Source organism: Aethina tumida, chromosome 4, assembly GCF_024364675.1.
Source record: "Aethina tumida isolate Nest 87 chromosome 4, icAetTumi1.1, whole genome shotgun sequence".
NCBI lineage: Eukaryota > Metazoa > Arthropoda > Insecta > Coleoptera > Nitidulidae > Aethina > Aethina tumida.
The window spans coordinates 6,880,208-6,895,268 of NC_065438.1; the positions used below are offsets into that span (position 1 = coordinate 6,880,208).

General features: G+C 32.5%; 2 protein-coding genes across 2 annotated transcripts in view; both read left to right on the forward strand.

Moving 5' to 3' along the window:
* LOC109605790 (ATP-binding cassette sub-family C member 4-like) overlaps positions 1–6,276 on the forward strand; it is a 42,408-nt gene extending 36,132 nt beyond the window's left edge. The window contains exons 5-12 of the mRNA XM_049965899.1: positions 16–238; positions 2,381–3,019; positions 3,073–3,518; positions 3,572–3,724; positions 3,778–4,525; positions 4,577–4,807; positions 4,863–5,577; positions 5,639–6,276. Coding sequence (XP_049821856.1) covers positions 16–238; positions 2,381–3,019; positions 3,073–3,518; positions 3,572–3,724; positions 3,778–4,525; positions 4,577–4,807; positions 4,863–5,577; positions 5,639–5,912 — 3,429 coding nt within the window. The 3' untranslated portion in view covers positions 5,913–6,276. The remainder of the gene's footprint in view (positions 1–15; positions 239–2,380; positions 3,020–3,072; positions 3,519–3,571; positions 3,725–3,777; positions 4,526–4,576; positions 4,808–4,862; positions 5,578–5,638) is intronic.
* Positions 6,277–8,225: 1,949 nt separating this feature from the next.
* On the forward strand, positions 8,226–13,618 carry LOC109605789 (ATP-binding cassette subfamily C member 4-like). Its single transcript, XM_049965900.1, has 14 exons — positions 8,226–8,594; positions 8,959–9,069; positions 9,183–9,739; positions 9,799–10,094; positions 10,147–10,474; positions 10,529–10,735; positions 10,789–11,027; positions 11,085–11,228; positions 11,281–12,037; positions 12,093–12,323; positions 12,376–12,674; positions 12,724–12,880; positions 12,937–13,195; positions 13,258–13,618. Exons 1-14 carry the CDS (start codon positions 8,521–8,523, stop codon positions 13,529–13,531), a joined length of 3,933 nt encoding a protein of 1,310 aa, XP_049821857.1. The 5' UTR covers positions 8,226–8,520; the 3' UTR covers positions 13,532–13,618.
* The last annotated feature ends 1,443 nt before the right edge of the window (positions 13,619–15,061 follow it).

Consider the following 15,061-nt stretch of genomic DNA (forward strand, 5'->3'; position numbering starts at 1 on the left):
ATTTATAATTTTCAGGCTTTAAGACTGAGTAAGACGGCTTTGGGTGAAACGGCGTCGGGTAAAATCGTCAATCTTTTGTCAAATGATGTGAGTAGGTTCGATATGGTTTCAATTTTCATCCATCACATGTGGGTGGCACCTACTTCTGCCATTCTCGTCACATATTTCCTTTATGCCAATGCTGGCTACGCAGGAATCATTGGTATTATTCCAGTCTTCCTTGTTGTGCCCCTCCAAAGTAAGTATAATGTTGCCAATAATAAGGTTAACACATAATTATTCAATTAATTCAATTATTAGACACATTATAGCGACAAATGTTTTTAATGTTAGATATTTCCTAAAATAAGGTCAGGCAGTATATTAATAATATGAATCAGTTTATTATAAAACTGGCGCCACAGTTGTATAATATGTTAATCATGTCAGTCTTTTACGATCAAATTTTGACTTAAAATTCGTTCCGTAAGTATTTAAATCAATTACTTTGATGAAAATTTATGGATTTAAGAATGGAAAGTACTTGACATTTTGATATTTTATTGGCCTGTTAAAGATGAGAGGAGAAATTGTATGTTAAAAAGTTAATAAAGACTAATATAATCATAATAACACTCTGTTAGCAAATATATAATAGAAAAATTGTTTAATTTATTAATAGAAATAAAGGATTTTATTGGAACTATGTTAAATTTGGAACATATTGAGGAGAAACTGAAATTATTAAACCAATTGGCGCCCAACTTTCCTGATATTTATAATAGGGCAGTAATTTATTATCAAAACTAATTCAAAAATGAACCAATTTATTAATGAAATTAATAATTTCATTAAAATTGTTTTAAATTTTAAATTTATTGTTGAGAAACTAAAAATTACCATTGGCGCCCAACTTTTGAATATAAATTTTATTTAATTTAACGCTTTGTTAACAAATATCTAATAGGAAAATTAACTAAATTATTATTAGAAATAAACGATTTTATTAGAACCGTATTAAATTTGAAATATGTTAAGAAAAAACTGAAATTATCACGCCAATTGGCGCCCAACTTTCCTGATATTTATAATAAGGCAGTAATTTATTATCAAAACTAATTAAAAAATGAACCAATTTATTAATGAAACTAATAATTTCATTAAAATTGTATTAAACTTGAAAATTATTGTTGAAAAACTTAAAATTATCAAATACCCTTGGCGCCCAACTTTTGAATATTAATTTTAATTTAACGCTTTGTTAACAAATATATAATAGGAAAATTAACTAAATTATTAATAGAAATAAACTATTTTATTAGAACCGTATTAAATTTGAAATATATTGTGAAAAAACTGAAATTATGAAATCAATTGGCGCCCAACTTTTCTGGTATTAATAATAAGGCAGTAATTCATCATCAAACCTAATTCAAAAATGAGTTAATTTACTAATGAAACTGACAATTTCATTAAAATTGTATTAAATTTGAAATTTATTGTTGAGAAACTAAAAATTATCAGATATCATTGGCGCCCATCTTTTGAATATCAATTTTAATTTAGCGCTTTATTAACAAATATCTAATATGAAAATTAACCAAATTATTAATAAAAAACGATTTTATTAGAACCGTATTAAATTTGAAATATACTGAGAAAAAACTGAAATTATCAAACCAATTGGCGCCCAACGTTTCTGCTATTTATAATAAGGCAGTACTTTATTATCAGGACTAATTCAAAAGTTAACCAATTTATTAATGAAACTAATGATTTTATTAAAATTGTATTAAATTTGAAATTTATTGTTGAGAAACTAAAAATTATCAAATAACATTGGCGCCCAACTTTTGAATATTAATTATAATCTAATAACTCTTTATTACCAAGTATTTAACATGAAACTATATTATTAATAGAAATAAATGATTTTGTTAGAACCGTATTAAATTTGAAATATATTGAAAAGAAACTGAAATTATCAAACTAATTGGCGCCCAACTTTTTTGATACTTATAAACTGATTCAAAAATTAACCAATTTATTAATAAAACTAACGATTTTAATAAAATTATATTAAATTTGAAATAAAATTTCAGAAAACTAAAATTATCATATTAATTGGCGCCCAACTTTTCTGGTATTTATTATCAGAATTAATTCACAAATTAATCAATTTATTAATGAAACTAACGATTTTGTTAAAATTAAATTAAATTTGAAATAAAATGTGAAGAAACTAAAATTATAAAATACCATTGGCGCCCAACTTGGGAATATTAATTATAATTTGGAGCTTTCTTATCAAATGTCTAAAAGAATTGACTAAATTATTAATAGAAATAAATGGTTTTATTACATAAATTACATACATTTATACATTTTTGTTTGATTTAAGGTTACACCGGTAAATTGTCCGCTAAATACAGGAAACAAACAGCAGCCAGAACCGACGAACGTGTCAGACTAATGGATGAAATCATAAACGGGGTGCAAGTAATCAAAATGTACGCGTGGGAGAAACCATTCACGAAACTCATCACTTTAGCCAGAAAAGCTGAACTCAAAATTGTCATCAAATCTTCCTATGTCAGAGCTTTATTTATGACCTTCAATTTATTCACAACAAGAGCAGCAATGTTTTCAACCCTACTCACCATGGCACTAATGGATCAACCCATAACCGCCGCCAAAGTTTTCGTCTTCATGTCGTACTTCAACATCCTTTCGCAAACCATGTCCAGCATGTTCGTGAGAGGGATATCTGAGGTGGCGGAACTGTTCGTCGCCATTAAAAGACTGCAGAATTTCATGATGAACGAAGAATTTAAAGTCTCAAAACCGTCTTTAAACAACAACGAATCTGCTGAAGATACCAAAACCGTTGTGAGTCTCAAAAATCTCACCGCCAAGTGGAACGAAAAATCGTCAGAAGTGGCACTCAACGAAATCAACATTAACTTGAACAAGGGCAAACTTATTGGTGTTATTGGACCTGTGGGAAGTGGAAAGAGTTCCCTCCTTCAAACAGTTTTAAGTAAGTTTCTAATTTTAATATTTTACTTGGATTTAACTAAATTGTTATTACAGAGGAGTTAGACATAATTGAAGGCAGCTTAGAAGTCAACGGGTCACTATCTTATGCGTCACAAGAACCGTGGATTTTTGCTGCCACAGTAAGACAAAATATTCTCTTCGGTGCCACCTACAACAAGAAACGATATGATGAAGTCGTAAGGGTATGTGCCCTAGAAAGAGATTTCCAACAGTTTCCCAATGGAGACAACACTATTGTTGGTGACCGTGGTGCTTCCCTCAGTGGTGGTCAAAAAGCCAGAATCAACTTAGCTAGAGCAGTATACAGAGACACAGACATTTACCTATTAGATGATCCTTTGTCTGCTGTTGACATACACGTTGGAAAACACTTATTCAATGAGTGCATTAATGGTTATTTATCCAGGAAAACTAGGATTTTAGTCACTCATCAAGTGCACCTTCTAAAGGACGCTGATCACATTATTATTTTGGGCAACGTAAGTAGAAAATTAACGTCAAAAGTTCTTTGTTAATTTTTTGCCTACTTTAGGGTAGAATCAAGGCTGAAGGAACATTCCAGCAGCTGTCATCAAGCAATAATGAATACGCACAACTCCTAACAGCAGAACCAGAACAGCATCCTGAAGAAGAAAAAGTTAAGGCCTTGGAGAACGCCAAAGTCACACGTAAAATGTCTTTAAGAGTAAGCAGTAATAGTTAATCTTTGCAACAATATAATATATGCATTTTTTTCAGAGTATGAAGTCACTGAGCAGTGCCATAAGTGACGCCAGCATCCCTGAAAGTATCCTCGCTGAAGAACTGGAAGCAGAAGAGGATGAAGAAGCTGAAGTCAAGCTTAAGGACCTTCAAGAGGAGTCTTCCAAGGGCAAAGTGAGCGGTTCCTTGTTCCTGAGGTACATGTTGGCTGGCGGAAACTGGTGCACAGTCTTATTTGTCCTCCTGTTATACATTGTGACTCAGGCAGCTGCCAGTGGAGTGGATTTCTTTGTCAGTTTCTGGGTTAACATTGAGGAGTTCAGAAATGTTAGTACCCCCTCTGATGGAGTTGTTGTTGAAAGGGCCGAAGTTTGGACCAAAGAATTTTGTATTTACATCTACTCCTCACTTATTGTGGCTCTATTTTTTGTGGCTTTGGTGAGATCGATGCTGTTTTATAAGTTGGCCATATGGAGCTCACAGAAATTGCACGACACGATCTTCCACAACGTTATTGGTGCTACTATGAGATTCTTTGACACAAACCCCAGTGGAAGAATTTTGAACAGGTTTTCCAAGGATATTGGAGGTATTGATGAACTTTTACCAAAAGTTATTTTGGATGCTGGACAGATTTTACTCACTATGGTTGGATCATTGGTACTTGTCACTGTAGTCAACCCTTACTTCTTGATATTGGTCGCCATTGTTGGTGTCTTCTTCTTAATTTTAAGGCACATCTTCTTGAAAACTTCAAAGAATGTGAAGCGTTTGGAAGGAATAAGTAAGTTAATAATTAGTCAAATTAACCCATCTAATAACATAATTATTTTAGTGAGGAGTCCAGTGTTTACACACTTAAATGCTACACTCCAGGGTCTTACAACTATCAGAGCTTATGGGGCAGAATCTGTTCTTAAAGATGAATTCGACAAGCATCAAGACTCCCACACCAGTGCTTGGTTTATGTACATCGCAGCCAGTTCTGCCTTCGGATTTTACCTGGACATTCTCTGTTTTATTTTCGTCGGTCTGATCACCTTCAGTTTCTTACTATTAGGAGACCGTAAGTAAAGACGAAATTAATCCATTACATCAATAATAATTTATTTGTCTTTCAGAATTCGGTCTAAAGGGAGGTGAAGTTGGTTTAGCAATTACCCAAGCCACAGCTCTAACTGGTTTGGTCCAATGGGGCATGAGACAATCGGCTGAAGTTGCCAACCAGTTGATGTCAGTGGAACGAGTACTAGAATACGATGGCTTGCCTAAAGAAAAACAACCTGACATCCCTAAAGAGCCATCAAAGGCCTGGCCAGAAAAAGGAACAATTGAGTTTGAGAACATGGGTCTGAAATACATCGACGATGGAGCGTTAGTTTTGAAGAATCTCAACTTACACATCAAGGCAAAGGAAAAAGTTGGAATCGTCGGAAGAACTGGAGCAGGAAAGTCTTCTTTAATTTCGGCCCTCTTCAGACTTGCCAAAGTGGAAGGTGCCGTCAAAATAGACGACATTGACACCAAAGACATCACCTTGGATAACTTACGCTCAAGGATATCCATTATTCCTCAAGATCCGGTGTTGTTTTCCGGAACACTTCGTTACAACTTGGATCCGTTTGAGGAGTACTCGGACGAGGTGCTCTACAGGGCGATCAACGAAGTGGAGCTCAAGGATCCAACCAACACCATCAACCGATTGGAGAACCGAGTCATGGACCGTGGCTCCAACTACAGCGTCGGCCAGAGGCAACTGATCTGTCTCGCCAGAGCCATAATCAGAAACAACAAGATTCTGATGCTGGACGAGGCCACGGCGAACGTGGATCCTCAGTAAGTACAAACAAAAACCCATACCTGAGGTACCTTTATTTATTTAATTTGTAAATTTCAGAACGGACGCCTTAATTCAAAAGACGATACGTCAGAAGTTTGCGGACTGTACAGTACTGACGGTGGCGCACAGATTGAACACCATCATGGACTCCGACAAAGTTCTTGTCATGGAGGCTGGCACCATGGTGGAATTCGACCACCCCTACAACTTGCTGCAGAACCCCAACGGCGTGTTCTACAAAATGGTGGCGGAAAGTGGACGATCGGTGTCTGAGCAGCTAAAGAAAATCGCTTATACCAGTTATCAGCGGCAGCAAAGTGTTCCTGAATGATATTTTTATATATAACATTAACGAAAATTGTAATTTTATCAATTGTAAATAGTATTGTTATTATAGTTATTAGGGATGATGAATGTTTCTAGTTAAAAAATAGTTTTTTATACATAAATTTAGTATTACTTAAGAATACTCGATGTGAAGATTTGAATTAAGTCATATCGTACATAATTAGTACTTATTTATTATTAGTACTTTTTTATGCCCACTTAATTTCAAGAAATATACCTTAAAAGACTGATAATGGTCGATTTTAGCCAAAGTACTTGAAATGTGTGTAATATATTATGGTGCTCGAATATAGAACCAGAATTTATTATATATTTACAACTAAAAATAAAATATTTATACATAACAAGTTTTATTTTATTTACATTTAAAATAAATTTTAAAATAATATAAAAAATGACAAAAATTTCAAAAATTATATTAAATAGAAATTTCTTAAAAATAAAAACATGTAATTAATATTAATAATTTTATCATAAGAATGTTTGTTTTAAAAGACATGAAAAGTTAAAATTAATTTAAAATTTCTACAAATAATAGAGTAAAATAAAAATCATATAATAAATAATGTAGATATTGCTTATTATATAAGAAATGTTAAGAATAGATAATGTTAAAGTTTACAAGTTATTTTTTATTTTCAATTTTATTTTTTTACAACTAAAAATTAAATATTTATACTAAACAATTTTTATTTTATTTACATTTAAAATAAATGTATATTTAGATTAAAATAACATTAAAACATGTCTTAGAAAAAAGTTATATTAAAAGAAGAATTCTTAAAAAGTCAAAATTTAAATAATGTAGATCTTGTTTATTATCAAAGAATGGAGGAAGTTAAAGTTGACACGTTATTTTTTTTTTCTAAATTTAATTTTTTACAGTTAAAAATTAAATAACTATGCATAATAATTTTTAGTTTATTTACATTTAAAATAAACATATATTTAGATCAAAATAATGTTAAAATATGCCTTAGAATATTAAAAATTATATTAAAAGAATAATTCTTAACAACTCAATAACTATTTTATTATAAAAAGTTGATGATGATGACAATAATAATAAGAGTATAATTAATACTAATAATTTTATTTTAATGATAAAAATCATATATTAAATAATGTAGATCTTGTTTATTATAAAAGAAATGATAAGAATGGAGAAAGTTAAAATTGACAGGTTATTTTTTGTTTTCAAGTTTAATTTTTTACAACGAAAAATTAAATATTTATACATAATAATTTTTATTTTATTTACATATAAAATAAATATACATTTAGATTAAAATAATGTTAAAATATGCCTTAATATAAAAAATTATATTAAAAGAAGAATTCTTAAAAACTCAATAACTATTTAATTATAAAAATTGATGATGATGATGACAATATAATAATAAGAGTATAATTAATATTAATAATTTTATTTTAAGAATAAAAATCAGATATTAAATAACGTAGATCTTGCTTATATTAAAAGAACTATTAAGAATGGAGGAAATTAAAGTTGACAAATTAGTTTTTGTTTTCAATTTTAATTGTAAAAAATTAAATATTTATACATAACAATTTTTATTTTATTTACATTTAAAATAAATATACATTTAGATTAAAATAATGTTAAAACATGCTTTAGAAAATAAAAAAAGAAATATATTAAAAGAAGAATTCTTAAAAACTCATTAGCTGTTTTATTATAAAAAGTGTGATGATGACAATAATAATACTGAGTATAATCAATACTAATAATTTTATATTAAGAAGAAGAAATCAGGTATTAAGATCTTGTTTATTGTAAAAGAAATGATAAGAATGGAGTTAGCAACTAAAATTAAAATATTCGTACATAACAAGTTTTATTTTATTTACATTTAAAATAAATATATATTTAGATAAATAATAATTTTAAAACATGTTTTAGAAAATAAAAAAATATATTAAATAAAGAATTCACAAAAAATTGATGATAACAATAATAATGTAATTAATATTAATAACTATATTTTAAGAATGGAAATCAGATATTAAATAAGGTAGGCCTTGCTTACGATAAATGAAATGATAAGAGTAGAGGAATTTAGAATTGACAAGTTATTTTTTTCAATATTAATTTTTAATTGAATTATGATTACTTGCAAAAAGTTAATTATCTAAGATAAGACTCCTAAGTTCCTGACAAATTAAAATATTAAATATTTAAATTATTACAACAATAAATATAATATTATTATATTAATTAACATATAATAGCAGCAATATAATAATATAAGACAAATAAGTAATGCAAGCAATTCAAATTTGGCTATATTTACATTATCATTTTACTATTGATTACTGATCGTATCAAATAAACAATCTAATACATTATGACTTAGCATCTCGTCATGGACATGCTTTTTAGATTATCAGCAAATTCAATTATCGCAAATATATATACAATCACTCATAACACTCATCCACTTTTATTTATAATTTCACTCGGAGTGTATTTTTCGAATCATTCAATCATTTGGTGAAATTTATATAGTAATATAACTCGAAATAATTTGTTTTTAGTTATGTGTATAAATGAATAATATTAAAATAGTATGGATATAACTAAAGAAAAATCAAATCCAAATCCCAGAGATGAGGCTAATATATTTTCAGTTCTTTTTTTCACGTAAGTGTAATATAATAATATACTTTTTAAATTATACCAAAAACTATTCAATTAATTAAATTTTTTAATTAAAAAAGGCAACAAGAAAATTGTTTTTTATGTTAAAGTAATATCAAAGATCAAATATATACGTTTATAAAAGAAATGAAGAGAAGGAGAAAGAAATGAAGTAGAAATCTTCATTCATCTTAATAATTGGCCATATTATATATTATTATTTTTTAAATATTAACTACAAAAAATTATTTAAAAAAATGTTGTAGTTAATACTTATGCATATATGTGGTATTGATTTGATAAAACTATTTGAAGGTCATTATTTATAAGATCATTAGATGTCTGTCTAAATACTGGAATATTTTAGATATACCTTGGGGATGTTCAAAACTGGTTACAGAAAGACATTAGAAGTAGACGATTTATACAATCCAATAAAGGCAGACAGAAGTCAAACATTAGGAGACAGATTAGAGAGGTAAAACGATGAAAATATGCCAAATCATTTGTAAACAGAATTACATACTGATAAGCATATTACAAAATTATTATCACAATAACACACCTACCACTTTATTTTATTTTTTTTAGAAAATGGCTGAATCACTATCGAAGGGCTCAAAAAAATGGCAAAAGACCAAGTCTCCTAAAAGTTCTAGTCAGGACGTTTTGGCCCGAATATTCACTCTTGGGTGTAAACCTATTTTTCCTCGACTTGGTGATTAAATTGATCCAACCATACGTTTTGGGACAACTTCTTGACCACTTCAGGGCTGAAAGTAACAAGATCCACACCATGTACTACGCCATAGCATTAATTACCATCAACTGTTTCAACGTTATCCTCGTCAACCAATACATGATGAACGCCTTCCATTACGGAATGAAAGTCAGGGCAGCTTGCTGTGCTTTGATTTACCGGAAAGCTTTGCGTTTGAGCAAAACTGCTCTAGGAGATACGGCTTCCGGTAAAATCGTTAATCTTTTGTCGAATGATGTTAGCAGATTTGATATTGTGTCCATTTTTATCCATCACATGTGGATTGCTCCCACTGCTGGTATTATTATTATGACTTTGTTGTATTTGAAGGCTGGCTTTGCCGCCCTTATTGGAATCATCCCTGTGTTTTGTGTGGTGCCCCTACAAAGTAAGCTAATTACTTAAATCAAAATAGGATGCAATTAAGATTATATATAATACTCTTAGGTTACACTGGCAAAATGTCAGCCAAGTACAGGAAGCAAACAGCCATGAAAACAGACGAGCGTGTCAGACTGATGGATGAAATCATCACAGGGATACAAGTCATTAAAATGTACGCTTGGGAGAAGCCTTTCGCCCGACTCATCAGGCTGGTAAGGAAGGCTGAGCTAAAGATTGTCACCAAGTCGTCTTACGTCAGGGCAATCTTCATGACTTTCAACTTGTTCACGACGAGGGCTGCGTTGTTCGCCACCTTAATCACCATGTCTTTAACGGACCAACCCATCACTGCTGCAAACGTAATTTGGTTCATTAAAGGTTACCTTTGGAAATAATAATTTTATTTTTAAGGTGTTTGTGTTCATGTCTTACTATAACACTTTGTCTTCCACCATGTCCACCATGTTTGTTAGAGGCATATCGGAAATGGCTGAGCTGTTTGTGGCCATAAAAAGACTGGAAGGCTTCCTCTTGAACCAAGAGTATGTGGAGGTCGAAGCCCTACCCTCAGGTGATGAGAAAAAGGCTATTTCTCTAGTAGACGCAACAGTAAGATGGAATGCAGAAGCCAAAGACGTGGCCCTTGACCATATTAATCTGAAGATACATACTGGACAGCTGTATGGAGTTATTGGACCAGTTGGAAGTGGAAAAAGTTCCCTGTTGCAGACAATTTTAAGTACGCATTGGAAACAACTCATAAATTAAACAACGTACTAAAGGTTTATTGTAGGGGAACTCGAGGTGACTGAAGGAAAGATGACAATAAACGGTTCAATATCTTATGCCTCTCAAGAACCGTGGGTATTCGCAGCCACAGTAAGGCAGAACATTCTTTTTGGTGCAAAGTATGATAAAGCTAGGTATAACAAGGTGATCAAAGTTTGTGCCCTGGAAACAGACTTTAAACAGTTCCCTGAAGGTGACCTTACAATTGTTGGTAAGCTCATCAACTACATCAACTCAATGGCAATGCATAACTGATTATTTTAGGTGACAGAGGTGCATCTCTGAGTGGTGGCCAAAAGGCAAGAATAAATCTAGCTAGGGCAGTGTACAGGGATACTGACATTTACTTGTTGGACGATCCTTTATCTGCTGTTGACATACACGTAGCAAAACATTTGCTCAACGAGTGCATTAATGGATATTTGGCTGACAAGACTCGAATTCTGGTGACTCACCAAGTACACTTACTTAAGGATGCTGATCACATTATAATTTTGAATAATGTATGTTTGCAAACTAACTATATGATTATAGATCAGTAATTAACAGAGTGCTTTAAGGGCAAAATTGACAAGGAAGGTACCTTTAGAGAATTATCATCAAGTGATAATGAATTCGCACAATTATTGACCACTGAAGTGGAGCTACCACCTGAAGAAGAGAAGCCAAAATCACTTGCCAGAATCAGAACCACGTCCTTTGGGGTACTTATTTCACTCTACACCCACTTAATGTTATTAATATTAAACCTTACAGGCCAGCAAACTGTCAATGGCGAGCGCATTGAGTATTCCAGAACTTCTGGAGGATATTGAGGACGCACACATGGAAGAAATCGAGGAACCCGAACCCGAAGTAAACGTCAAAGCATTACAGGAAGCCTCCTCTAAAGGAAAAGTACACGGCTCCTTGTTCATGAATTATTTACTGGCTGGAGGAAACGTGTGTCTGGTAATGCTGGTACTAAGTTTGTACATTGTAGCTCAGGCATGTGCCAGTGGAGTCGACTTCTTCGTCAGTTTCTGGGTGAACATAGAAGAACTGAGAACAAGGAATGATACCATGAACATAAACGTCCCCAGGTATAAATCTCCAGAGGTTTGGACTAAGGAAAACTGTATTCGTGCCTACACATTTTTGATTGTTTCCTTGTTTGTCACCGCCTTGGCGAGATCCATGTTGTTCTACAAACTGGCAATGTGGTGCTCTCAAAAGCTGCACGACACAATTTTCAACAACGTGGTAAACGCCACCATGAGATTCTTCGACACAAACCCAAGTGGAAGGATATTGAACAGGTTTTCCAAGGATATCGGTAATATTGATGAGATGTTGCCCAAAGTTATTTTGGATGCGGGGCAGATCTTGTTGTCGATGGTGGGGTCTTTGGTGTTGATCACCATTGTTAAGGCTTACTTCTTGATACTTGTTGGAGTTGTTGGAGTGTTCTTCTTCATTTTGCGGCACATCTTCCTTAAATCTTCCAAGAATATTAAACGTCTCGAAGGGATTTGTAAGTCAAAACCTTGTTGTGTGGCCTGGAAAACAAGTAAACCCTTTGTTTTTAGTGAGGAGTCCTGTTTTCACACATTTGAACACCACTCTTCAAGGACTTACGACGATACGAGCGTATGGGGCTCAATCGACGCTTAGTTATGAATTCGATAAGCACCAAGACAGTCATACAAGTGCGTGGTTCATGTACATTGCAGCCAGTTCAGCCTTTGGATTTTTCCTTGACACTTTATGCTGCGTCTTCATCGCCACCATCACCTTTATACTTCTGTTGCTAGGAGAAAGTAAGGAATAAAAACCCCGTTACTAGATTATAAATTAAATATTTTTGTTTAGAGTTTGGAATGAGTGGTGCAGAGGTTGGTCTAGGCATAACACAAGCCACTGCTCTGACCGGTATGGTGCAATGGGGTATGAGACAATCAGCTGAAGTCGCCAACCAATTGATGTCCGTGGAAAGGGTGTTGGAGTACGAAGAGTTGCCTGTAGAGAAACAACCATCAATTCCCAAGAAGCCTTCTAAAAACTGGCCCAGCAAAGGGGCCATCGAATTTAAAGACATGGGACTTAAATACGACGAGGAAGGTGCTTTGGTGCTTAAACACCTTAACATCAACATTGAACCAAAGGAGAAGGTAAAAGGAACTACGTTTTTGAGACTCGTAAGTAAATCATTGTTTTTAGGTTGGAATTGTTGGACGTACCGGAGCTGGTAAGTCATCTCTTATTTCCGCCCTGTTCCGACTTGCTGTTGTTGAGGGTGAAATCAAAATTGATGATATTGACACCAAAGATATTTCTTTAACTGACCTCAGGTCTAGAATATCCATTATTCCTCAAGGTCTGTACTATTTAATCATTTATTGATTTTAAATAAGTAAATTGTGATTATTGTAGATCCTGTACTATTTTCTGGCACATTACGGTACAATTTGGATCCATTTGGGGAGTATCGAGATGATGTACTCTACAAAGCAATCAATGATGTTGAGTTGAAGGACCCAGCTAATATTATAAACCGTTTGGAGAACACTGTAATGGACAGAGGCTCAAACTACAGTGTTGGTCAAAGACAACTAATCTGTCTTGCCAGAGCTATTATAAGAAACAACAAAATTTTAATGCTGGACGAAGCCACAGCCAACGTAGATCCTCAGTACGTACAATAGTACCAAACCAGATACAAATTAATTTGTTAATTTATTGTTTTTCTTTCAGGACTGATGCATTGATCCAACAAAAGATCAGGGAGAAGTTCTCCGAATGCACAGTTTTAACAGTAGCCCACAGACTCAAAACAATTATGGATTCGGACAAGGTGCTGGTTATGGACGCCGGTAGGATGGTGGAGTTCGATCATCCGCACCTCCTTCTCCAGAAACCCAATGGGGTCTTTGCCAGAATGGTCAATGAAAGTGGCAAAGCGACGGCTGATCAACTCAAAAAGGTGGCTTATGACAGTTACCAAAAGAAATATTCAGTGCCTGAATGATTTATTTTTAATTGTGTTTGTAAATAATTATTTAATTAGGTTTTTGAGTTGTGTGGTTTAAATGTGTGACTGAAGTTTTTTTAATAAAGCTATATTTTGGACATATATAAATTTGTTTAGTTAGTTTATCATTATTGTGAGTCGTGTATTTACTTTACTATCGACAATATGCTTGTAACGAATGCGCAGCATCGATTCACAAGGTCTGGCATATACAACGATGCCCAATATTTAGAATATTACCACAACAAGCTTGATCATCAAAATTAAGCAGTGTAAACCTCTCTAAAGATTTCTAATCTTCAACAAGACCAAAGAGAATTCTGTTTTTTGGTTTTTTAAGTTATATTAACATACAATAAGGATGTAAAATATTTAGATATCAATAATTATTTGGGGAAATATGCTTTAATATAATAGTACATACCAATGATAAAAATGATCTTATAAAAGATATTCTAGTGAACCAGAAAAATGTTTAAAAAAGACTCTTCTCAACCGGTTGTCTTAATATTTGGGAAATACTGGAGGGAGTAATAAATGAGCAAAGAGAAAAATTTGGGTTGCTTCTTGGCAACGTCAAATCGGTTTGATCAGCCACAATTCCGATTGAATTTTGTGACGTGTGGAACTCAGAACAGTTGATAATGTTTACATTTCGTTGTCCAAACAAAATTAACAAAAGTAGTGACTTAATTCTATCACTTGAAATAGTGTAATTGACTGCATTTAATTTAGTGTTTGTTATAAATTATACCTGAGTTAGATTTGAATAAAGTTTAGTCGTCTACCTTTATTTATAAATTATGTATAAACAATGTTTTTATAACTTATTATTTTAACAAATAATGATTTTGCTATAACGTTAATAAACTATATTCTTTACACATATTAATCAATTGTTGTGACTCTGGTAATTAGATTGTTCTAAGAACTAAAGGTTCCAGTGTTAATGAAGATGGATTATGTTTATCCTAATGAGGACACTGTAAAATCTAGAGTGTTGTCACATGTCTTATCAGAACAATTATAAGGAAGAGCAAGATTTTGATGACGTTTGTTAGAATTAATGCCTGTTGTATGCTCCCATAATTGAGCAAACTTGTAATCTACACCTTCAGCTGTAGAAACGACAGCTGGATCAACCCAAGATAGTGTGACCATTATCAGAAGAATCATTCATTGCTTGAATGACTGATTTTTAATTAACTTGTGTACTTAAATATGATTGAATGAAGTGTTTTTAATAATGATATACATACTGGGAACTGGAGAAGAAAAATTGACCTTACTGAGATAATAATAGAACGTTATAATAACTGATCATTACTACGAGTCGTGTATTTACTTTATTTTTGACTATATCCTTGTAACCAACGCGCAACATCGATCCACAAGGTCTGTTCAACACAACGTTGCCCAACATTTCAAAACTCAACGTAACTAGGAAACTTACATTAATTAAATTTTAACTTAAAAGGGGCTTTAATTTTCTTTAAACAAGTAACTATTGTGTTTTATTACTGGAAC

Bases quoted from the DNA above. Each gene is read 5' to 3' on its own strand.
- LOC109605789 (XM_049965900.1), top strand. From the start codon at position 8,521: ATGGATATAACTAAAGAAAAATCAAATCCAAATCCCAGAGATGAGGCT. The intron at 11,229-11,280 runs GTACTTATTTCA...TAAACCTTACAG, and splicing joins TCAGAACCACGTCCTTTGGG to GCCAGCAAACTGTCAATGGC. The intron at 12,038-12,092 runs GTAAGTCAAAAC...CTTTGTTTTTAG, and splicing joins TAAACGTCTCGAAGGGATTT to TGAGGAGTCCTGTTTTCACA.